This window comes from Carassius gibelio, chromosome A12 (assembly GCF_023724105.1).
Source record: "Carassius gibelio isolate Cgi1373 ecotype wild population from Czech Republic chromosome A12, carGib1.2-hapl.c, whole genome shotgun sequence".
Taxonomy (NCBI): domain Eukaryota; kingdom Metazoa; phylum Chordata; class Actinopteri; order Cypriniformes; family Cyprinidae; genus Carassius; species Carassius gibelio.
The window spans coordinates 4,676,247-4,701,265 of NC_068382.1; the positions used below are offsets into that span (position 1 = coordinate 4,676,247).

Here is a 25,019-nt window from a genome sequence, read left to right on the forward strand (position 1 = left end):
CTTCATATGATCGCACATTAGAAATGTTTGGTGAGATAAAATGTGCACAATAACATTATTAAGCAAAAATATATAGTACATTAATTTTTTTCCCTCCAGTACCAAAAAAAACAAACATATAGCATCAGATCTTACTGATGCTACGTTCTTTCATAATTTAGCCCCGGGGCCAGTTTAATACCGGGTTTCGGCACACATCCCTAGATATAAAACCAAAACTCATCCATTAAAACACAGGGTGCTCACGTGAATCAGGTGAATGATGACAGGTTCTAGATTACAGAAAGTTGCTCTGGCTTCCACACAGAAACTCAGCTGCTGCTCAAAGTCCCTCCCAAACGACACCTGATGTAGAGAGAGAGAAAAATAAAAAAAGATTCTGTGAAACTATAGGTTATGTTGAAGTTGCTGACTCTGACCATACCAGTTTACAGTTTAAATGATATGTCACCATTTAGTTTTGGCATTATAGTAATTTTTGTAAAATTTTGTAAAATTTTAAAGGTTAAATATTGCAAAGCTATCGATACATGGTCATTTTCATGAGATTAAACCAGATGGTCTGACTGTCCTGAAAAACATGATTCCATTTGTGTCACACTGCTCTCGAAAGTGAACTACCTTTCAATTCATGCAAACAGCAGGTTTTCTGAGAGCTCATTATCAGATGTATTTTTAAGATGGTGACTCACCATACGAATAAATCCAATAATCAGCAGAGACAGAGATCTTTTCTCATCATCTAGAGTTAGAGCACTTTAACACAAAGACCATATGCAAACACGTCAGCGTAACAATCCGCAATTTTAAAATGGTGAGACAGTTAAAAAAAATAGCCCACTCACTTGACAGAGTCATGCATGGTCTTACAGATGTGCAGCAGTGCATTGAGAATGACTGGGTCTCTTGTTGCTTCCTGCTGGTGTCTAAACAGAAAATATAGAGAGAAACCTTTAACCTAGAACTAGAATGACCATCCTCTGTCTGGAATTTGAACAATTGTTTCTCTACACAGTTCTAATATCGAATAGTGAGCGACAAACGTACTTGATGAAGACCTCCATGATGGATTTACACACCTCCACCCTCACACTGTCTTTCTGGAACATGTCCAGAAAGGGCAAAAACTTCTCCTGCAATCATAGTAACATTATTTATCAGCAAAAATAAAGCATTTTTATATGATTATACTATTTTTATATTACTAATGATATTTTCATTTACAGTTTTGGGCCAAAATATGAAGGAATATTTTCATGTACATACTATTGGCCCAATAGTATGTCAAAGTTACATGTGATTTGCTGAATGAACTGAAATTGAAAGATATTCAACACACAATGGGAGAACTACATTAGTCCAATTCTAGTATTCTGGTTGGGTCTGGTTTTTCTCTAAACCAAGTTTAGTACTGTCAAAATAAAATAAAATAAAAATCACCAAACGATTTTAATTTAGCCATAACACCATAAAAATAAATAAATGATACGTATATAAATTAAATCCACATTTTAGTAGGTTTTAGTATACAGTATCAAACAAATGTTTGCCATATGTTGTGTTTATCACAACATGTTCATGGGTTATTCAAACAGGAACACCTAATGTATTCATCAAAACTACACTTCTAACTCTAAATTGACTTGCAGTTTTAATCAAAACATTACTGTAATCCAAATTGAAATGGAATGTTAATACATGAATAATAAATGTATGTATTGTATTACATTCATATCACTGAACGTAAATAACAGCAAGTCTGTAGGATTCAAATTCAAGAGCTGAATTAGAATTCAAAAGGCAATCTGAATGGAGCACAGCCCTGCTAAAGGTCTGTTTCGGCTGTAGTCATACCATCGAGAAGAGCACAGAGAAGTCGTGGAAGTGGGGAAGGATCTTCTTTATCACCGACTGCAGCTAAAACACAGAGGAAGAGGGATGAATAGCGAGGACTTCATCGACACCTTCTCATATCATCTTGTGTACATGTTTCTTGCATACCTGTGGATATGCATCCTCGAAAGCTCTGTCTGGAGTCATGTGTTTGATGATGTCAGCAAGAACGGTGTTCACTTCCCGTTTCTACAGGGAACAAATTTGAAAGGACATGTTAAAAATGGCAGAATTTCAAAAATGTCTGAGCTAAACAGAGCAGATCACTCACTGTGAAGTGACGGCAGGTAAACTCCACCCAGATCTCGGCACAGTTGATGTAATCCTGAGTTCAAGAACACACAGTAAATTCTGTATTCAATTCATATTACATATTCTCTTTCTATACTGTGTGTTTTAAACCACTGAGAGACAACCAGAGGTGTTTACCCTTGGACTGCGCACTTTAGTGACGACCTTCCAAGCTTCGTTGAGTATGGAGAGTCTCTCGCTCTCTGGAGGGTCAGCACAGGACAGACTGCGACCCAGAGACGCAAACAACAGGTGCTGAAAAAAGACAATCAGGAATATAAACTGTGACACAGACACTGATATACACCAGACCTTTGGCCTGTCTGTAGATTTATATGTGTGTTTTGTCACCTTGGGAAATCCAGCTTCATCACAGTCTTTGATCATGCCAATAAAGTCTGTCGCTCTCATTGCAACAAATTCTGCCCGGAATGCCCACATGACCGAGTTCAGCAGGAGAGCACTATGGGAAAATGAATGAATATTGCACATTCAATATCAAATCAATATTATAGATTTTTACATTTTCTGAAGATGTTTGGCCATGCCAAAGTCATAACCACAATGCTAAGCTGTTCTGGGTGGGTTGCTTAATGGTCAGAAGAGCCCACCACTAAACTTATCTATGATAATCTCATCTCAATGGGATTTTTTCACCTTTTTTTTTTTTGGCTTTTTTAGCCAAAATTTGCAAGTTACTCTCTTTAACAAAACAGATTTGAGGCATCATTTCTGAGCAAAGCACAACCGATCCAGGAAGTACATGCTGTTATGAGCCAAAGTCATTTGTTGGTTGTTTCCATTCTGCCCTCTTGTGTTCTCTGTGCATGTTTGTTTCAGGTGGGCGGTTCCTGGAGATAATTTTTTGGAGGCTGCGATTGGTTCTCCTCTTCACCTGATCCAGATGTAAGGACTGCCCCAAACACTCAATCGGGGCCATGATTGTGCCATCGCGTGTGACTCCACAGTTTGCTGTTTGCCTTGTTATTGTTGTTTATTTGAATTTTTGAGTGTCTTACCAGAGAGATAGTGTGTTGGTATATAAGGTTGCGATTGTGTTCTGTGATAATTATATTATATTGTTTTTTCTTTGCCTAAATTCTGTGATATTCCCGGTTAACTTGACCTAAGCCTGATTGACTAAGATTTTGGATTCTGATTGTAAATTGTTTGCTGTTAACTTGTATATATATATATATATATATATATATATATATATATATATATATATATATATATATCTTGTAAACATTTTGTTAATCTTAGTTGTTGTTAAGTTGAGGGACGTAGGTGGTTAGACGCCATTTTATTTTGATATCACTTTTCACATTGTTTTGGGTTTAGGGAGTCAGGTAAGTTGAATCTGTATTTTGTTTCTTTCGGTTTCTTTAATTTTGATTTAGGAAAAGGGTTAACAAAGAGGATTTTTGTTTGTTATTTTGGCCTTGTCTGCCCCTGACGTTAAGTCCCAACTTGTAAATAAATTATTGTTTATTCAACCTCTCTCTGGTTCTGAGACTCTCTTCCTTTTCCTGTTGCGGCTGACCCCTAGCGGTCGTAACACATGCTTAAGTTTAATATTCAGTCTTCCGAAATTCATAAGTATGAGCAATAGTAATATGGATTCTTTCATAATTTAGCATCTCACTAATTATCAAGAAATATCCGGCTCTCACAAAGTCCAATGCAACTAAACGACAAGAAGACATCAACCCTATTCACAATGAGAATTCTCCTAGCATTAAAAAAACAAAAAAATGAAAGGGTTCATAGAGATGCACTGTTTTGTTGTGCATGTTTTTCATGGTGTCAGAAGAGTTAGCAGATCTTACTTGTTGCCCAGCTTCTTGCATCTGTCCATCATCTCTGTTAGCAGAACCTTTAAAAGACACATTTTATCACACATTTATCAATCAGAATACTTTAGACTGTTACCAATAAAATATGATCAACATCTACAAAAGCCATCTTTCCAATGCCAAAATGGCACAGAACATGACTGTTTAATGCTGTTCAATGGTGATGAATGTTTTTAAATGTTATAAGATTAATGTATTTTTAAATAGTCTACATACAGTATACAAATGAAAGTCAACTAATTTCAAGAAAAATTATAAAATAATTACTGTTGATCATCAGCAGTGATAATTCACACCCCTACTGTAGAACAGATGCAAGCATTGCACACAACCAAAAATCTAACAGTAGCGCTGTCATCTTTACACATCTCCCAAGCATGCAACAGAACACCTTGCAACTATGGGCAGATGTTTGAGTTATCCTATAGAAATAGTCCATGTCTGACTTTGAATTGAACAAAGGATTAAATGGAAATGAAACAACTAGTCAAGCACTTCCTCTGAGTGGGGTATATGTATGTACCTCTGGTGCTCTGTATGCCACACACTGCAGGATCCAGTGTATAGCAGGAGAATAGAGAGTCAGATAGATGGGAATCTCCACCCGCTGCTGCGCCAGCTGATTCTGCACACTTTCACCATGAATCTGACGGAAGGAGGCCAGCAGGTCAAAGAAATTCTTATTGAGGCTGTCCTTCAGATGCGGCGCCACCTCCATCCCAACCTGAGAGAAAGAAAGAGAGCTAGAGTCTCTATGATACGGCTGGGGTCCCTCCTTCAATTTGAATCTACAGGGGTTTGCTTGTTTTATCATCCACTATGCAACAACTGAAAGCATGAAACACCACCTTAGAGCAAAAAAAAGTAGAAGCTGTAGGGAAAACCTGCTAAAATACATATTATGAAAGAACATTATTATTTTCACCCTGCATAAATATGCCCGTGCGTACACAGCCACCAGTGGGTCTCCTATTCCCCTGATCATCGCTGTCAATCTCTGCAGCGTCTCCTGAATCCCACTGAAGGACAGAAAGAGGACATCAGTGACCTTTAAAAATTAAAAAAACACCTGCATGAATCGAAGTGTTGCATTGCTCAGATACGTACGACTTTGTCAAGAAGCGGTTGCATTTCAGAAGAGCAGCCTCAACATATCTGCACTAAAGTCAAGGGTTCACGATTACATTCTGGGGTTCAATTCAGATTTTTTATCCTCATAAACTAGTTTAATCCTATAAAGATGACTGGATCTAATTTTACATGCACATTTCTTAAGGCCTTTACATTCTTAGAATGAACAAAACTTTTTACACACCTTTTTGACTGATAGTTGATACTTTTTTAGCAACGAAAAGGCCCTCTATTTTAACTGTAATCTTTTCATTCTGAAATCTTAAATCGATTATGACTTGTATAAAGTAAACATAACAATCACTTTTTAATTGTTAGCAATATTAGTAAGATTAACACTAGACTGAAGCAACTTACGTTTACTTTATTATCCATTTATAATGTTTAGAGAAATCATGTTAAAATGATATATGATATGATATCAAGCTTTTGAGGCACATATATCTCTCAATAACCGTTGTCTTACATAATATTATATATTTAGAACTCATCTAATAAAACTAGGCATTTAAATATCATCTTACTAAGACGTTTTACAGGGAGATATTTAAATGCATGTATTTTAGGTAAACAGTTTGTTAAACTGTTATAAAGATCTGATTTGATTATAAACAGCTGATCTTTACATGGCCAAGAGGTAAGGTGAAATTCTGTTTGCTTAAAATGTAAATCTGCATTACATTAAAGGGGGGGGGGGGGGGGGTGGAATGCTATTTCATGCATACTGAGTTTTTTACACTGTTGAAGAGTTGGATTCCCAAGCTAAACATGGACAAAGTTTCAAAAATTAAGTTGTACGTTTGAAGGAGTATTTTTGTTCCAAAAATACCTCTTTCGGTTTGTCACAAGTTTCGGAAAGTTTTTTTTCGAGTATGGGTCTGTGTGACGTTAGATGGAGCGGAATTTCCTTATATGGGTCCTAAGGGCACGTCTCCCGGAAGAGCGCGCGCTCCCGTATAGCAGAGCAGAGACATTCACTGATCAGAGCGAGAGCGAAATGTCACAAAAGAAGTGTGTTTTTGGTTTGCGAGGGCAAGACAACCCTGCACAAATTACCAAAAAAAAAAAACAGCATTAAGGGACCAGTGGACGGAGTTTATTTTTACAGAGCATCGACGGAGTTGTGCACGTTTTTTGTTTGTTTCCTGCATTTCGAAGATGCTTGTTTTACAAACAAGGCCCAGTTTGACGCCGGATTTGCGTATAATTTATTTCTTAAGGATGATGCAATCTCAATGAAAAAGGGTCACGATCGTGTGTTGGAACCGCAGGCGGTGAGTAAAACTGCTTCAAATATCTCTGCCTTCGTGTTAGTGTGTCCGCCTCCCATGCCGAGACCCGGGTTCAAGCCCCGCTCGGAGCGAGTCGTTACTGCTGCTGCTCTCGTTCAGTTTCAGCCTCTGGATCTGATTCTGGATCATAAATATACGCTGAATCTGACTGTTAGCCATGGTTTGTTTTGGATGATGTTTTTTTTTTTTTCTCACGGTAATGTCACAACTTCCAAACGCTCTCAACGCAAAAGCTTACTCGTGCTCGTGATTCTTTAGCTCCGCCCACACGTCACGCCTCCAGCCGGTCGTGTTTTTCCAGGAAAAATCGGCACAGACAATTTTTCTCTTATAAATTTTATAAAACTAAAGACTTTTTGGAGATATGAAGGATGCAGTACTACTCTATAGGTACTCAAGATTAACAGGATATTGAGTGAAAACGAGCATTTCACCCCCCCTTTAAAAGCTAACAGAATCTGACCTTACTTTTCTGGCCATATAAATATAAGTAACTGCAAGTTTAATATTTTTGCTCAGTTTAGGCCTATGAATAAATTTGAGGAGATTTTTCCTCCACTAGTATGAGTTACAAATTCTTCTATATCATACAATATGAGTCAAACAAAGCCTGATGTATCAAAAAACATAATAATAATAATAATAAAAAGCACACATTTCTTTTCTTTTTTAGATTTTGTCAAAAGGTTCAATACTGTTGCATTTTCAAATTATATTTTTCGGACTATTTCCGACCTTACATGCTTAATCATTAAAACATCGTAGATTGACTTCCTAAACAGTAGACGTGCTAGTGCTTTTAAAACTGCTGTTTGTCCTAACACGCTTATTTAATTTAATCTTTTTAGTGTCAACACTTCTTGAAAAAGCTTAAATAATGAAATAAGAACATGGAAAAGTGTGTCAAAATCCTGCTGAAAAGATACAGTCGAGGGACAAGCTCTCTGATGGAGGCGATCTTAAAGAACCAGTTGAGGCACGTCTCTTTGGCCGTGTCATTCACATCATCAGCGGAGAACGATTCTGAGAACAACATTAATGAGGAAATCCATTTTAAAAATGTCACAGATGTGGTAATAGAATAGGCTGAGCTGTGATGCGTTTTGTTTCACCTGGTAGAGGATGAGGGTCAGCACACATGGACCAGATCCTGTCATAAACCAGACCACCTGTACACATATGACACCAACAAGAGCAATGGACAGACATTGTGCTTTTGTCTTGAGGCATTTTAATACAATTTTCATGGTAACCCAAAATTTTGCTGTAGTTTATCAGCTCTAACAAAAGTAAATGGTGAATCTTGCCATTTATAAATATATATATATATATATATATATATATATATATATATATATATATATATATATATATATATATATATATATATATATATATATGGAAAAACAAAAAGATTATTTTGATGAACTCTTACCGAAGGTGTCTAGGATATCTGTGATGAGAACAAACTTGCTGGGGTAGAACTGAATTACTGACGTATCGGAGAGCAGCTTGGAGCACTGACACAAAATAACATCATAAGGAATGTTTACTATATTTTGATAAATATATATATATATTTTTTTTTGTCATTCACAACAAGACCAGAAAAGTGCATTATGAAAATTCATTTTGTTTTTGAGCTAAAATGTCATTTGAGTGTATTCTGTTGGTTTGTGTGTTCACCAGTCCTCAGACCTGGATGACAATTTTCAGAGCTTTGACTTTCTGGTCCGAGCCCCAGGCCTCCTTCAGAGACTGGTTGAGCTCTTCAATGCGGTTGACATAGTCCTGCTGGGACAGGTTCAGCAGCTCCCTCTGAGAACCCTGTTGGCACACACAATACACAACATATTCATTAACATACCTACCAACAAACGGTAAAGCACAAGACGTCTCCAGATGAGACCCACCTCCTCCAGGTCATCCAGTTCCTCCAGACGAGTGCGCACCTTCTCGGACACCGCTGAGCTGGGACTGGATGCTTTATCTTAACACAAACCAAACTGTTAATGTGCCTATTAAAGTTTGTTAAGTTATTGTACAGTACTTTATCAGCACTGATCAGGACGGACCAACAATTTAGCTATGTTTTTTTGTTATGGATTGCAAGTGTTTTTTATTTTCATCATCAGTAATAATGATAATAATAACAATTTAGAAATTTGATTATTAATGGAGGTTTAATGGAGGACAACAACTGGAATAACTACAAAGCAAGAACAAATGAAAAGAGTCTTCAAAAACTGATGAACTCACTCTTGTCCGAGCCCATGAAGAGATTCTGTAAGAGAAACAAAAGCTCCATTATCGTGTGTCAAAAGTAAAGACTGACAGGATGAGTAAAAGGTTTTAAAGCGCTGCACCTACTATAGACAGTTTCTCTGTGGTGGTGAATCTAGACAGGATCTCTCCACGTTTAGATGACCACGGCTCAAAGTCTGAGCCCACTTCCTCCTCTTTCTCCTTACGTTTACGTCCCAACTCCTAAAACAAAACAGTAGAAAGTGAAAAAGTAACAAATGTTTCATGGGTTGATCAGTTTGATGTGTATTCACAGACATGATGTGTGTATTCACAGGATTCTCTAAAGTACCTTTGAACAATTCCATGGTATTAATTGAGCACTATGCTGTGTTCTGTACATACCATGGTTTTACCATCTGATACTGCACAAGTATATTTTATGAGAGTACTAGTGTTCATTTATAGATTTCATTATACTCCTTCTGCTATGTTTGTGTTAGAATTTTGTGAATTTTACCCCAGCAGAGACACTGTGTGAGATAGTTGGTGTCTGAGATGCCGCAGCGAAAAGAGATAGTGGGTCGGTCCCATCCAACATTGAGCTGAGTGGATCCAGAACCACAGAACTAGAGGAGGAAGAGGAAGAGGAAGTGCTGCCTTTCCGCACACCACGGCGAGCTTTAGAGTCTGTCACCTGGAAAGAGAAAAAAAAAAAAGAAAAGGTATGATCCACACATATAGTTTGATCCAGAGCAAGACAGTCTAATCTGATTCTAGAATTTTTTCCTTTTTCTTCTATTGAATAACTAATTTTTTTTTCAGAGATTTGATTCATTCTAATTACCAAAATCTGAAATTTAAGGAAAATACATATTCTTGTTCAACACACTCAAACGTTGTTTACTTGATGAGGACTTAACCTCTAATAACAAGACAACAGTAATATATAATATATATATATATATATATATATATATATATATATATAATTTATTTATTTATTTATTTTTGCTTTGAATGAAAGCATTTAATGAGTTTTTAGGAGTTAGGAGTTAGAAGATGTACCGTGATTGCTTTAAGTGGATGATAGTCACTGAAGTCCACTGCTGAAACCTCCAAACGACACATCTGCAACTCACCCTCATATTTACGGGCCCGAGAGTGCCTGTGCAGAACACGAAACATATACAGAAAGATGATATGGACAGTAGTATCAATACATAAGCCTGAACAACAAAGGGCTTGAAAAACGAACAAATGTACCAAAAATAACCGAGTCATAAAAAATAAAACAATTCTGGGCATGAATAAGGTTACCATAACGTTACCATTGTTTTGTGTAGTTGGAATGACTAAAAACAGTGGTAGGAATACCACAAGTAGCTTTAGGTAAAATAAGTAAATATCAAGGTATTCGACTGTGTAACTTAACTTACTCCTTTAGTATCACGGCAGCTACCAAGGAAACATGGTATTAACGTTACATTTGTTACCATCAATGTGCTATCATAAAAGTTAACGTACAAATTCCTCTAGTCTATCGCTAGTACAGATATCTTACAAAATACATATTCATCATTATTTCTATATTAATTAAAAACGTCGCGTTAGAATTTGATAGTGTCAAAAAATGTTTTAAAAATATAAACACTTCTCACCACTGAACTGAAGCCATGGTCATATGATCCTGAAGTGTTTGACGTAAGAGTCGTGGTGTCATAATAAAAGTCACCAATTTATTTGTGAGTGATGCACTTATCTCTAAAAAGCTGTAAATTCCGCAGTGTTTGTGTACAGGGTTTTCTTCACTATACTGGGGACTTAAAACTGAGTACACACCATCTCAAGGGGACTTATGTCGACATGGGGACCTAATTTGAGGTCTCCATGGGTACAAAAGCTTATAAATATTTCTTTCTTTTTCTTTTCTTTTTTCTCTAGAAATTGTACAAATGCAAAAAAAAAAGAAAAGAAAAAGAAAATCTATGAGGGGTAGGTTTATGTGTAGGGTTGGTGTAGGGCGATAGAAAATACAGATTGTACAGTATAAAAACCATTACACCTATGGGGAGTCCTATAGACAGATATAGATAAATAAAGATACATTATGTGTATTTTATGTCCACATTTTTATGTGAAAGACATTTTTAGAGCATTTGCTCATCCGCAATGTCTCAAAAATATATTTGACAGATAACGTTATAAATAACATGATGTTGGTTCATTGTCACTTTTGCAAACAACATTTTGATTAGTTGAATCAATGTTGAATATTCAACATAAAATCAATGTTATTGAATCATCTTTATACTGTGATCCAGGTTCAACATTAATGTTGCTAAATCAATCAATATAATAACTAACATTTTGTATGTTTTACAGACAGCAACAATAATAAATAAATAAATAAATAAATAAAATAAAACAATAAAACAGGACACAAAAAATAATAATAAGGTAGATTTGTTTAAGTATATTAGGCAGTTAAATTTTTATTTATATATTTATCCTTTATTTTACCAGGAATTATCCGATTAAGATATAAACCTCTTCTACCAAAATGGCAGCAGATTACAAGCACATAAAACCAAAATATAATAAAGAATAAAATCTTATGTATATTTATGTGTGTGTATGTGTGTGTGTGTGTGTGTGTGTGTGTGTGTGTGTGTGTGTGTGTGTGTGTGTGTGTGTGTGTGTGTGTGTGTGTGAAACATGCAAGTTTCCTTTTACGTAGGTCAGTAAACAAATGTGTATAGGCTGCACCTGAGTCTAATGAGAAAATATCACTTATGATATTGAGAACTGCACGATTTTGTGACCAACTTCAAGTCAATGTTGGTTCACTGTTACTGTCATCAGTCATGTGTGCTCTAAGCGTTCATTCAAATTTCAGTGTAAATCCAAAATATTGAAATGTCAGTTTTAAGCGAATGATGCCTCGGTTACAATTTATTTTAAAGTGTACTTGTTACAATGCAATTACACATGAGTTATGTGAATATAGGGTTGCGGGTTATAAGGTTAGGGTTAGTTGTTTTGGTAACACTTTATTTAAAGGTGTCCTTGTTACACGATACATGTACTTACTATTATAATGACAATTAATGATGCATAATTACATGCAAGTAATCCCAAGTACATGTAGTCAATTAATATTATTCAGTACTATAATTATATAGTATTCAGATGTATAATTACACTGTATCAAGGAAACCTTAAAATAAAGGGCTGCACTTTATTTTACAGTACGTGTACTAACATGTACTTAAAGTGTACTTACAGTGTATTTATCTAAGAAAATTCTGGTAACACAAGGTAACTACACTACATGGGGTAGGGTTAGGTTTAGGGGTAGGTTCAGGGTAAGTACCTAGCTATTACATAGTTTTTGTAATAACTATAATAAGTGCACAGTATGTACATGAGGAACAGGACTGTAAAATAAAGTGCTACCAAATAAAGTGTAATGTGTACTTTACTCTTCTTACTATAGTAAGATAATTTACCATGTAACAAGGACACTCCAAAACAAAGTGTCATCAATAGTTGAATGCAAACAGAACATTGTATGAACGTCACCTTACTGTCCGAGATCACTCTATCTTTAATTTGAAGAAAAGAGATCTTGAAATGATGTTCCAGATTCCGTTCTATCCTTACCTTTCTGTTAATCAGAACCACATCTTTTTGTCCCTGGTGATTACGTCCAAGCTTTGTAAAGCAGTCTGGAAGAAATAAATTGCACAGTACATGTCACAACTGTAATTCCTCAGCCTGTTACTTAATGAAGCAAAGCTCCGAGATTTGTGACTTTTGGTTCACGCTAGCTTTGAAGTTAGCATCAGTATACTAGTGTACTCCTACATTTGACTGGTAGAAGATATACACATTTTTGGTGTTAACATTTATGGTCACAGATCAAAAATAGCTAAGTAACACTGCTTTTTGTCAAATCAAATGCTCTCTAGATTGAAGGCCAGAATATACACAATAAGGTGTGATGTAATTTTTAACAAAATCTGGGCAAAAAAAAAAAAACTTTGCACAGCTGTTAAACACCTTCAATGGAACAACCTTTTTCAATACTTTATTTCCCAAAATATTAAGCAAAACACACTGTATTAAATATGATATGAATCTTTGTGGTATTTGCTAGTAGATTAAAAAACGAAGAACAAGAAGGACACATCACACAAATGGTGTTTGCTGCGACCATTTTTATATTTTCTGTGCACAATTTTGTGAGTGGAAATTAACATTCTTTCCAATGTTTTTTTTTTTGTCTCCATGAAAAACATCATCATCAGGCTGCGATAAAACAATTCACTCGTTGTCCTTTCACAGGCATAAAGAGAAAAAGTAAGGAAATACATTTGCATCTTTACATGAAGTCCACATTTCATTCGGTTCTCGGACACATTCATTCCACGGTTTCTCTCTCTATATTTAGATATATTTCTAGTTTGTAAGAAATCAGTTTCTGGTCATTTGAAACAGGAGTCCAGGCCATAAGAATCAAAACGGAAGAAAAGTCCTTTAATTCCTTCTATACATTTGTCCATTTATTTTTGCACATTCTGTCTTCACCCTGCAGCGGTTGTCCTCCCTTCATCCAAAGGGACTCAGCAACAGAGTGGCGAAATCGAGGAGGAATACAAACACAGTCTGTGATTTCTTTATAAAGAAAGCAACAAAGTTCCAGCGACACATCTTTGACCCCCCCTTAGTCTCTGAGGAACATGGGCAGAGGAGCGACAATATGAGCGCGTGCCGTGTCGTGGAGGGCACATAATAGTCAGTGGCTAATGATGGCAACAATGATGACTGTCATGGTGACTGCGTGGGTGGGCTGCTCTGGGCGGAGCTTGGAGAAGGGGAGGGGCTAACACTGCCTGGACGGGCGCTGGCGGCCCGTGAACTGCTGCCCCCAGAGGAACTCTCCAAACCCTCAGAGTTCTCCAACATCTCCTGAATAAGGGGAGGCATGGAGCCGGGAATCTCCATCTTCAAGGTGATCACACGCTCTGCCCCTGTGAGAGATGAAAAATTAATTCCGCTTAATTTTATTTTTTCAAGTAGCTACACTTGAATTTTTCTTGCAGTAATATTAGACAAATAGGATTAGAACTCATCCGTGAATAAGTCATGTGGATGAATTCGACTCACCCTTGGCACTGATGCTCCTCAGGTCGGTGATCTTCATCAGCATCTTAGGGAACATGTGAGGTTTGTGTGGCCTCCGGTTCCTCACGTAGATCTTCAGTGCTTCCAGCAGCGGTTCCTGAAGAACATCCACCTGATCGGCCTTCTCCAGGTCCTGCCGATCTGCACAAACCAACAAACACCACTTCATATTCATATTCAGCTCAAAAACTCACAGGTTGTGGTAAGAGAGCTTATAGGCACACATCCAGACTAAGCAAATCATGGAGAATTGATCTGTTTAGGGGTGGGTCTAAAAAAATCTGTAAAATAACTTTTCAGGTCATCTTTCAACCCCCCCCCCCCCCCCCCAAAAAAAAAAAAACTTGCTCTATTAGAATAGATTTTTATTGTATTGTTGTTACATCATCTATATGTTCCTGTTGCTCAATTGGTAGAGCATTGCATTATCAAATGCAAGGTTGGGGGTTCGATTCCCTGGGAACACATGATAGGTAAAAACTGATAGCCTGAATGCACTGTTAGTCGCTTTGGATAAAAGCGTCTGCTAAATGCATTAATTGAATTGAATTGAATTGAATTGAATTGAATTTATATGTTCTATTTAATATATATGTTCTATTAATATTTTATCCCATAATTCTTAAAAAAAAATTGTTGTATTTATTTTACAGTCTTTATGATTTTAGTAAAAAATAAATAAAAAAACTTTAAATGTCATTTCTAAATATCAAATAAAAACATACATTAATAATCTTACATTATTATATTATTTAAACTGCACAATAAATACTAAAAAGATTTTTAAATATTGTCTTAAATTATGAATATTTTGGAAGCAAAAAAACATTTGCTACCTTAAAAATAATTTAAAAAATATTTTTATTTTTTAGATTTAAAATATCTTTATGTAAATTATTTAAATGGAAACAGGTTCTCTTCATGCTAAATATAATTTCTTCCTCTGATTTTGTGGAGAAATCTGACCTGGCAATGTTTTTGTGAGTTTATATAATATATATGTTCACTATATGTTATTTGAGCATGAGAGGTGCAATACCACCGCCAAACACTGCCCAGCACTAGAGGTCCATGTATCAAAAACATGGAACGATCACGTGACACTAACGACTAGTGGCTGCTGAAAATTCAGCTTTGCCATCCCAGGAATAAATTACATTTTAAAATATATTAAAAATAGAAAACTTATTTTAAATTATGATATTTCACAATGTTATGGTTTTTACTGTATGTTTCAATAAATAAATACAGCCTTGGTGAGTATGATGGACTTCTTACAAAAACATTAAATAATCGTACTATTTCAAACTTATATATTTCCCCAGCATATAGACCGTTTCATCGGGCGCACGCGCCTGGACCTAAGTTAACTTCCGGTCTGTGTTGTGTATATCGGTCTGGCTGCGGTGACATCTACAAACGCAGTTACAGGCAAGGTGATGAGTAGACTGAAGTTGGGCTCAGGTGGCTGTGCCGCGGGATGTGTTTCCCATACATTTATTTATTTTTGGAGACTCACCACAATTTTAAAACTGATCGATTTTCAAAAAGGCTTCGTTAAATAAACATGAGTAACGTTACGTAACGTACTGCACGTTTAATAATAATAATTCCTTACATTTGTTTAAATATCAAAACGAAGTACGGGTGTTTTTATATCGCTGTATTTCTGAAAGAAGACTTGCATGTTATATGCCTGATAAAGCAGCGTGTGAGCGTAGCTCTGCTTTGTTTACAGCTGTTACTGGGGAAACCTCTATTTCTCGCACTTTATGTCTATGCTTTAAAACATCTCCTGCTGGCAAATAATGAATTATCATTTTCATTAAGTCCGCCTGATCCACACAAAAAACACATTTTGTTTGTTATCAAAAAATATCTACTCTAGAGGGACTTGGCTGTTGTTATTGATTCTATTTGGAGTCTACCGGAAGTTAAGTTAGGTCCACAAAAGCGCTCACGCGCATTACCGTTTGTTTATGTTGATGCCGTTGAAACCGTCTATAGCAATGTGCACTGTATGTGACATTTATTAATGCAAGAAATGCCAAAACAGTACCTCCACAGAGCAGGCAAATAGCACTGAGCAGTCCCGTCTCTGCATCATCCATTTCTAGCGGTAGTAGCTGATTGGCGAAGGCGAACACCAGGTCTGTTAACGGACCGAAGCCAGCATTGTGCATCTGCGTTCTGTTCAGCGTTAACCCGTCGGAGAACGTCATGGTGTCCTGCTCAGGCGTGTAGCGGGTACAGATCCTCAGAATCTAAAAACAGAAACAGAGAGGAGACGTGTCGATCTTAACTCAGCATATAACAGCATATATTAACAACTTTTACAACTACACAGCCTCAACATGATTATGACCACTATTGTGTTTTACCAAGAGTTTCATATTGAATCTAGGGGGTAATCTAATAGACTGTAGCTGTCAAATGCGGCTTTATCAAGCTCAATGGCTAGGCCCGAGCAGATATAAACAAAACGCTATTGGCTATTTGAAAAATGGGCGGGGCTGCCAGATATCTCCCGCCCTCTCTTCCTGTTTTAGTTGAAATTATGTCACCACATAGAATAATGCTAATTCAGGAGGACAATTAAGTTGCCTTTTATTAACAAAATGTTATGATGAAGTACAACTGCATGTGCACTTTTTCACAAGGGAATGCATGTGGGATTAGAACCTGCATCCTTCAATGACTCAAATGTGAGCCTCAGGCCCCGTCCACACAGAGACGGAGCTTACCCCAATCCGATCTTTTTTTTCCTCGTCTCAAGAAATATCCGCATCCACACGAAACCGCAAAATGATGTAGTACACATGCCAGACCAGTATGTGGCGCTGTAATTCTGCCACAGAGATACACTAAAAACGGAGAAGCAGACTTGGACTATGCTCATAAACCTTGCGTGTGGTACACAAACGAACATGGAACAATACATTTATTAATCTGTGTTAATGTTAGTTAATAAAAAGACAATCGTTCAGTGTTTGTTCATGTTTTTCTTGTTGTAACGTGACGTAGAGGTGTATGACTAGGGGGGAGATGTGGGCTGATGACGTCATCGTTTCTGAAAATATATGGATTAGCCGTCCAGACGAAAATGCAAAGACGGCGTTTTCAAATGTATCCACTCTGGGACCCGGTTTCAAAAAATAGCGGTTTCACCTTACGAAAATGCCGGATGCGCGTGGACGAAACGCCTATGCGATAAAAAATGTGTGCGTATTCACAGAAACGCGTCTCTGTGTGGACGGGGCCTCAGTCTTGTTTTATGCTTTAGTGATATAATGTAGCCCGTTGTGAGGCCAGTGCAGGGTTGTAAAAAGCTGGGTTAAGTGAGTGTTCTCACCAGTATGTCGAGGCACGCGGCTTTCAGCAGTGTGATCTGGTCTGCGATGGTGAGGGTGGTGAATCCCGGCAGCTGCTTGGCGAACTCCACCGTCTTAATGATGCACTTGGTGGAGAGCTCGCTGAACTTATCCCACAAATCCACGTCTAGTGACACGCGTCGCTCGGAGCTGTTACTCTATACACAGAGAGAGGCAAGATTCAATATATACTACTAGATCACAGAGTATATCATACAGCCCTCGCACGCTCTTACCGTGGTGTATTTGCCGAGCTGACAAAGCGAGGGGAAGGTCTCTTGGTGGGCTTTCCTGATTCTTTCAATCATCTGCTCTGTGTCTGGGCTCAGCGTGTAGCTTTCTGTGCATTCTTGCTTTTTCTCTTCTTTCTTCTTCTTATTCCTGTCGTTCCTCACCGCTACACAGACAAAAAGGCAGACAACAAAGGTCAATGTTCAATGTACATATTCTAATGTCTGTTTAAGTTTCTTAATACTACTTTTTAAATAAATGCTAATTTCCTACAAAATACAATTCTTGATCTTCAGATGACATTCAGAGATGTAGATTTTCATCTACTTCTGACACAGATATACTAAGATGTTCCTCTAGTCATTTGTATCTTGAGCATATCATAATGAATTGTACCTCAAAAAAAATAAAATAAAAAAGAATCACGTTTCTGTAAGAACTATAACATTAAGTAAAGCATATTTTGTCCCTCTTATTAAAAATATTACACTGTATGTGCCTTGCATAATAGTAAATAATAATAATAATAATAATACAATTTTAAAAGCTACATTTTAGAATTAATTTTAGATCATTTTGTTAAATATAATATTTTTTTAAGCAATAATAACTTATTACTAATATAAAATAAAAAATATTATATTAGTAATAAGTTATTTTTAATTGAACATTGGTGTTGTTTATAATATTAAATTCTGAAATAATTTAATCATATTTTATCCAAAATTGTATGATAACATAGGCATCACAGTGACATGTAATTTCAGGAGAATGTGAAGTGGGCAGAAAAGAACATGCATTTATTACTACTACTACTTTTTATTGAACATTGGCGTATTTTACAATATTTAAAACATTTAGCCTAATCATATACTGTATTATCGTCACAACATAAGCTTGCCATCAAAGTGAGATGTGTGGCCATGGCATTTTAGAGAGAAATGAAGAGGGCAGAAAAGAAAAGAGATCTCAAGAAGACAGAGAGGAAAGAATGAGTGATGGGTGGAACAAACAAAACAAAAAAAAAGAGAGAAAACCTGCATGCGTAGCAGTGAAAGGCCGTTTGAGATGCAGTAACCAGCAGTAATGGAGTGAGATGAGACAGACAGACAGATAGAGGAAACGTGTTAGAGCCAACACATCACATCTGTGAAGACAGATCAAGAGGGGAGGAAAGGTGAGAAAAAAAGGAAGAAAAAGGACAGGAAGAAGAAATGCCATCACACCCCCTCCATCACTACAATCTCAAACACACTCTCTCTCTGTCTCACTCTGTCTCTGCGGGGTGTGTATTTGTAAGTTTGATGAATAGAGCGGGAGGATGAAGTCGTACATAATGCTGATAGATCACCACAGGTTTCATAAGACCCAGAGCTAATCTAATCTCGTTATATGAAGCACACACACACACAAACACACACACACACACACACAAACACACTGTAATGCCATGGCATTATTTTCTCTCCAATCTCCGCTAACAACCGGACCTTCCCTGCATCTCTCTCTCAGGCCTCTGGAGATGCGGAATTAATTCCTAAATAAAAGTGGGCTATCTTAACGTGCCTACATTAGCCCCTATGACAGATTGGCGCAGCGATCATAAGCCGCAAAACACAATTTAATGAAGTCATTAAAGAACTATTAGCCTGGCTGCACCATCACTCATGCACAAGCGCTACTGAGAGACCTGCAGCTAGAGAGAGAGAGAGAGGGGAAGAAACAGCTCTTTCTCCAGCAATATGATGAGTATTTAGTGTGTTTTTGGAAAGGTGATTTTTACACACTGGAATTGGTGATGATGTAGCCAGAAACATGCTAACGAGCAGAAATGTGTTCTATGCTAGTACGCAAATGCCAAGTGCACATTTCTGTTGTTTAATACTTAACACACATTCTTGACAAGTTCTCTAACAAACCCAAGGGGCCAATAGAGTTATGTTCAAATGTCTGCGCTATTAAAACAGCTGTACCGTACCTGAGATGCAATATGAATTGTGCTTTGATATTTCAGACTGAAAAAATGTGTGAAATTGAGCTTTAAGTCCCCTTCACACCAAGCAAGATAACTATAAAGATAACAATAAAGATATAGTTCTAAAAATCGTTCTCAATATTAAAGAATAGCAGAGTCCATACTACAACTATAACGATAAAGACATAGAGAAACGGTATCGTTGGAATCATTTTAAGAAAAAATTCCAAATTCCAGCTGTTGAACGATACAAACATTGACATCCAATCAGAATCCACCCTGCTATAAACGAGCTCGAGGATTTAAAGCGGCAGACGCACGTGTGCTCAGAATAAACAGATGATATCGTTCGCTGGTGTGGGCGCTAATATCGTTATCTTTATAGTTATCGTTCTTGGTGTGAACGGGGCTTAAGTATCTACGTTCACAGACTTGCATGGAGGTTTTTGGGCCTGTGTATTGTGTTCTCAACATCACTGCAGAAAAAAAAACGGGGTGTAAATATCAGTGTTATACAGTGATGCGGTGTAAATATCTGCTCTGAGAATGATTCAATTACAATTATGATTCTTTACTAAATGACGCAACTAAAAATGGAATCATGATTTCATTTGATTGTTTTGGTAAGATTCAGTATCATTTTCAAAAATATGCTGAAGGAGGGCCATATGATTTCAGTGATGCGAGAAGCACGGAAGCATAATTCATTCATTTAAATGAAATTTACTGTGTAATGTGGAACAGCATGGAATTTGGCAAATTGTGTATGAATAAATCAAAAGTAGGGCTATACACTTAAAAACACAATATGGATTAGTGTCTGTGAATTTTATAGACTAAATTTAGATAAACAGAATTTAAGGTGCCCCTGTTATGGATTATGAAAGGTTAATATTTTGGTTTTGGGAGTCCCCAACAACAGGTTGACATGCATGCAAGGTCAAGATAAACTTTTATTGTCTTATAATATGCATTTATTTATACCTTATGTGCTCAATGACTCCCAAACGATTTGTTTAATGATTAATTTTTCCAAACCCCTCCTTTGCGTTATGCTTATCTGCGGTGACTGGTCCGATTGGTCTTATTTTCAATTCATCATGCCTGTAATGCCTGATAAAGCAGCGTTTGTGAGCGCAGTGCTGCTTTGTGTACAATGTTACCAGGGAAACTGCTATTTTTACCACCCCAAAAGCAGCACCTAGTGGCTATGAATGAATTAGCATTTTTCATTCAGACCAATGCGAAAACACCAAGTGGGTGGGCGATGCGAATGTTTTTTGCTGTTGTCAACATGAAACGGCTTGGGAACTGTTTTAAAAATGACTCGTCTCAATGATTCAGAATCGACTCTTTCTTTTGAGAGACAGTAACTCACAGTGCACTTTCAGATTGAAAACTTTGCAGGATGTTTTCATTCACTTAGAGCTGTGTTACACACTGCATGAAAGGTAAATGTCAAAAATCCATAATAGGTTCACTTTAACAATGCTTGATTATTCGACTAATCAAAAAAAAAAAAAATACTATAGTTGAATGGATCAAAAAACAATGGTTAGCTGCAGCCCTAATTCCAATATTAAACGTAAAAACAACAGCCGCTGAATATCCATCTCCACTGTTGGTTATGATTTTCTTCTGCTATTCATTGCTAATTGATAAAAGTAGTGAGAGGCACCAAGTCATAGTCTTATGTAAAAGCAGTTGCTCTTGGCACATGACTAAAAGCGCAAATCTCATTGGTCAGCGGGTTTCCTCCCAGTGTGATGGAAAAGAGTTTAGAACCCCTCTGTTATGTTGACAACATGCAAATGTTCATGTTGGTCTGAACAGATACATTAAGAACTGCGGACTCTAATTAAAATGTTTATCGCAAAAAAAATATTTGTGACAAACATTCGTCTTGTTTTGAACGGGCCTTAACGCTCCCATATGTCTGTTTCAGGGTGTGTGTGTGTGTCGGTGTGTGTGCGCATGTGCATGAGGCTCTTGACAGGGATAATTTTAGAGGAGAAAATTAAAGCGCTGGCAGATCGTCCATCACAAAGATGAAATTCAATGAAAAGATAAAAATGTCAATGTTTCCTCCCTCCGCTCCCACTCTCTCCACTCCTCTTTTTTCACAATTTCTCTTCCTCCTCAGCAGCGGCAGATGAGTTGTGTGTCTAATGCATTTGGAGCAGATAGAACCCAGCATGCTGTGCTGAAAATCAATGTATGTATGTGTGTGTTTTATTACAGAAGTTATGCAGGAAGTGAAGTGTGAAAATACTGCTGTGCATCATTTTGTAAATGTACTATGAGTCAAGAGGTGTGAATTCATATGAACTCTCGAGTGTGTGTCATCATTGTGAATGATCTGATGGGTCATCTCTGCATGGAAACACAATCTCGACATGATGCCTATAGACATCTATGTGCATGTAAATGTCAGACTCGTCCATAGTGTCACGCTTGACATGCATGTGATCACCGAAAGAACTACATGAAACCTGTCAAGAACAAATGCAAGTCACTAACCCATGAATTACATGTCTAGTTTCAGGATCATTAAGACATTTTTTTATTTAATTAATGACATAATGTGGTGATTAATTAATCTAATCTAATTAATCACACATCAAATTAGGATAAATTACTCTGAGAAAAATACATAATTTAAAGTCATTGTTGTGCAAAGCATCAAACAGAGATTACAAAAAGTAGGTTCAGCAAGAAATATTTTGTTTGATAAAATTACATAAACTCTTTTGGAACATGTGAGTAAATGATGACAGAATTGTCATTTTTGGTTGGGTGAACTTTAACTTGAATCATTTATTTTCTTCATTTTGTTATTATTTCTATGAAAATATTAAATGATTTCTTTAATGAAATGATACTCTAAACAATAAACTAAAATTGCCTGTAGGTGGTGGTAAGGTCTTAATGATTAAGTCATCGAGTCATTAATTCATTCATTTGATTCGTTCAAATGGCTGATTCATTTAGAAGTAAATAGTTCTTTATGAATGGTTCATTGATTCATTAGGCTTGTTCGACTTGAAGCGAGTCATCACCATCAGACCGATCGGTGTGTGACAGATAACAGAGTTATTTTGGTTGGCAAAATTGAGCAAAACAGTCAACATTGTGTCTAAAATAACACAATATTAACTTCTTAATGAACTGTTGTATAAGATGAGTATCACATTTGCACTTGTGTGATATTTCGGGCATTTTGCCTAAAATACCTAAAATAATCATTCATAAACTTCGAAAAGGTTGAAGCAAATTAGAAGGGTGTTCATAGTGGGCTGTGTTTACATTAATCTTGTGTCATATAAGCTTTCTGAGCTGAGGTGAAATTAACTTTACATGACTCAGCCGAACACACAAGTGCTCTTTAGCACTCTTTTTCATGAGCATCTGAGAGTGCGGATAAAAATAATATTAGAGCGACATCTGCTGTAACAATTAAGCTCAAGATGCATTCTGAAAATCTCTGAATCACAGTGATTTTGTTTCTTGTTTATTCTGCAACAACTATAGGCATTTCCTGGATTTCTTCAGGAATTTCGGATGGAGAATTACTGCTGATCACAGAAACGTGCTTCACTGAAAGATATGGATATGGACAATCACAGCTTCTCCCTGATCGTGATTTATCGCCTTCACGATTTAATTTCGATTAACCATGCAACCCTACTGAAGGTACTGAAATCATGTCTCATGGAATCACTAAATCAGAGTTTCAACTGCAGAAATATGTCAGTAAAACAGCTTGATGTTACATTTACCTCAGGAAAGCCATTTAATGTCCATTCAATATGCTATTTACTTAACATGGCTTCACTGTTTGAATAAAATGTGTATAAAACAAGTTATTACAGCCATAGTTTAAATATTTCAATATACATAAAAAATATATTAACTATCATTTATTAATTTGTTTTTTAAATACTTCAACAAATTGGAGTAGAAAAAAATATATATAGTAAAAAAGTTAACATAAATTTTCTTTTTTTGAGCGTATACAACTTTTTTTTTTTTTTTTAGTTTTTAATTATCATTTACATTGCATTTACATTTACGCATTTAGCAGAAGCAACATATTTTATTTATTTTTTTCGGTATGCATGTTGCCTGGGAATTGAACCCACAACCTTTTGCACTGCTAACAAAGCTCTACCACTGAGCCACAGAAACACTCTATTATCATAATTTTTTTTTCTGTTAAAATCTTATTTCGGTGCATACCTAATCATTACTGAAAATGAGCTATTTCTATCTTTCTTTATTAGCTTTTTGGTTTAAATGTGAGCTTAACGTGTCACCCGGATATACACACACCCTCTGACATGATGCTGGATTGTTCCCTATCCCTGTGTAAAAACACGGCATGTGTGTCTCTTTCTGCAGTAGAGACTCACGTCCACTTGATGGTGAGAGCGCTTCGAATCTGTCTGGAAAAATTTCTGAACAAACACACATTCACAACCTATGCTGTAGACCTGCAAGTGTGTGTGTGTGTGTGTGTTTTTTCTCACCTATCACAATTAACTTCTCAAGTCTTACAGTGCCTAGCTGTGTGGAGACATATTCTCGTATAGCCAGAGGGAGGCACTGACTGTGTGTGTGTGTGTGTGTGTGTGTGTGTGTGTGTGTGTACTCCTATCTCTGCTTGCCGTTTCATATTTTGGCAGGACTACTTCAGCTGTAGAGAGAGTATTACTGATGCACTGCTCACATTCTTTGGACATTCCCACTTCAAGGCACTTCTGCAGCCGACAGTATTGACAGCGGTTGCGGGTGACTTTGTTAATGATGCAGTTCTTCTCTCTGTGGCACGTGTAGACCATGTTCTTCTGAATACTTCGCCTGAAGAATCCCTAAACACAAGCGACACAATTGTGACTGTGAGACAATCTCCATGAGATTCGAGAAAATGCCAGTCATTTGTCAAAACAACTCAATGTTTTCTTCTGAAGGTGCTTTTCACTACTATACTGTGTCTAAACAGTACTTTGTTATTCTTCTCTACTTTAAAGAAAATAATAATAATAATAGCTTACTGTAAAAACGGATACTACTGTATTTTTAAAAGCTAAGCTATGCTAGTAGTGTTGCTAGTTTTGGGACAGGCACATGAGAAGGGGTCCCGTCACTCACCTTGCAGCCCTCACAGGCGCTGACGCCGTAGTGGTACCCTGAAGATTTGTCCTGACACACAAAGCAGGGCTTATAGATGCGAGGAGGAGGGGGCGGAGAGGGTGGGCTCGGGACGATCTCCTCTGAACTCGTACTCTGGGTTTCGATAGCTGTGAAAGTGAGAGAGTTTAGGGGTCAATGACATGACTTTTGTGTGTGTGTGTCTATTATTACTGTATTCAAAAATACATTAAAAATCTATTCATTCAGACTGTAACTGGAATACATATTGTCTATGATGATATCTGAATTAAAATTCCTTTTAATATACTTTTTGTCAAGCATAGGCATTCAAATAAAACTTTTGTTAAAAACAGCTTTTCCAAACCAAACCAAAAAAAAAAAAAAAAAA

General features: G+C 36.8%; 2 protein-coding genes across 4 annotated transcripts in view; both read right to left on the reverse strand.

Moving 5' to 3' along the window:
• LOC128024930 (VPS35 endosomal protein-sorting factor-like) overlaps positions 1–10,435 on the reverse strand; it is an 18,609-nt gene extending 8,174 nt beyond the window's left edge. For both annotated transcript variants that reach the window (XM_052610815.1, XM_052610813.1), the window contains exons 1-23: positions 10,372–10,435; positions 9,779–9,878; positions 9,231–9,407; positions 8,837–8,953; positions 8,726–8,750; positions 8,380–8,456; positions 8,165–8,293; positions 7,902–7,986; positions 7,579–7,635; positions 7,393–7,489; positions 5,151–5,198; positions 4,969–5,062; positions 4,567–4,767; positions 4,017–4,063; positions 2,536–2,647; positions 2,323–2,439; positions 2,165–2,218; positions 2,002–2,082; positions 1,855–1,917; positions 1,048–1,133; positions 846–926; positions 693–756; positions 247–345 (exon numbers count right to left, since the gene is read on the reverse strand). In XM_052610815.1, the coding sequence (XP_052466775.1) occupies positions 247–345; positions 693–756; positions 846–926; positions 1,048–1,133; positions 1,855–1,917; positions 2,002–2,082; positions 2,165–2,218; positions 2,323–2,439; positions 2,536–2,647; positions 4,017–4,063; positions 4,567–4,767; positions 4,969–5,062; positions 5,151–5,198; positions 7,393–7,489; positions 7,579–7,635; positions 7,902–7,986; positions 8,165–8,293; positions 8,380–8,456; positions 8,726–8,750; positions 8,837–8,953; positions 9,231–9,407; positions 9,779–9,878; positions 10,372–10,433 (2,073 nt within the window). In that variant the 5' untranslated portion in view covers positions 10,434–10,435. The remainder of the gene's footprint in view (positions 1–246; positions 346–692; positions 757–845; positions 927–1,047; positions 1,134–1,854; positions 1,918–2,001; positions 2,083–2,164; positions 2,219–2,322; positions 2,440–2,535; positions 2,648–4,016; positions 4,064–4,566; positions 4,768–4,968; positions 5,063–5,150; positions 5,199–7,392; positions 7,490–7,578; positions 7,636–7,901; positions 7,987–8,164; positions 8,294–8,379; positions 8,457–8,725; positions 8,751–8,836; positions 8,954–9,230; positions 9,408–9,778; positions 9,879–10,371) is intronic.
• A 2,478-nt stretch (positions 10,436–12,913) lies between these two features.
• The window catches only part of LOC128024932 (retinoic acid receptor alpha-A), a 163,715-nt gene continuing 151,609 nt past the window's right edge, over positions 12,914–25,019 (reverse strand). For both annotated transcript variants that reach the window (XM_052610817.1, XM_052610818.1), the window contains 7 exons: positions 24,629–24,777; positions 24,207–24,348; positions 17,508–17,668; positions 17,253–17,429; positions 15,960–16,164; positions 13,883–14,041; positions 12,914–13,746 (listed from right to left, as the gene is read on the reverse strand). In XM_052610817.1, the coding sequence (XP_052466777.1) occupies positions 13,544–13,746; positions 13,883–14,041; positions 15,960–16,164; positions 17,253–17,429; positions 17,508–17,668; positions 24,207–24,348; positions 24,629–24,777 (1,196 nt within the window). In that variant the 3' untranslated portion in view covers positions 12,914–13,543. The remainder of the gene's footprint in view (positions 13,747–13,882; positions 14,042–15,959; positions 16,165–17,252; positions 17,430–17,507; positions 17,669–24,206; positions 24,349–24,628; positions 24,778–25,019) is intronic.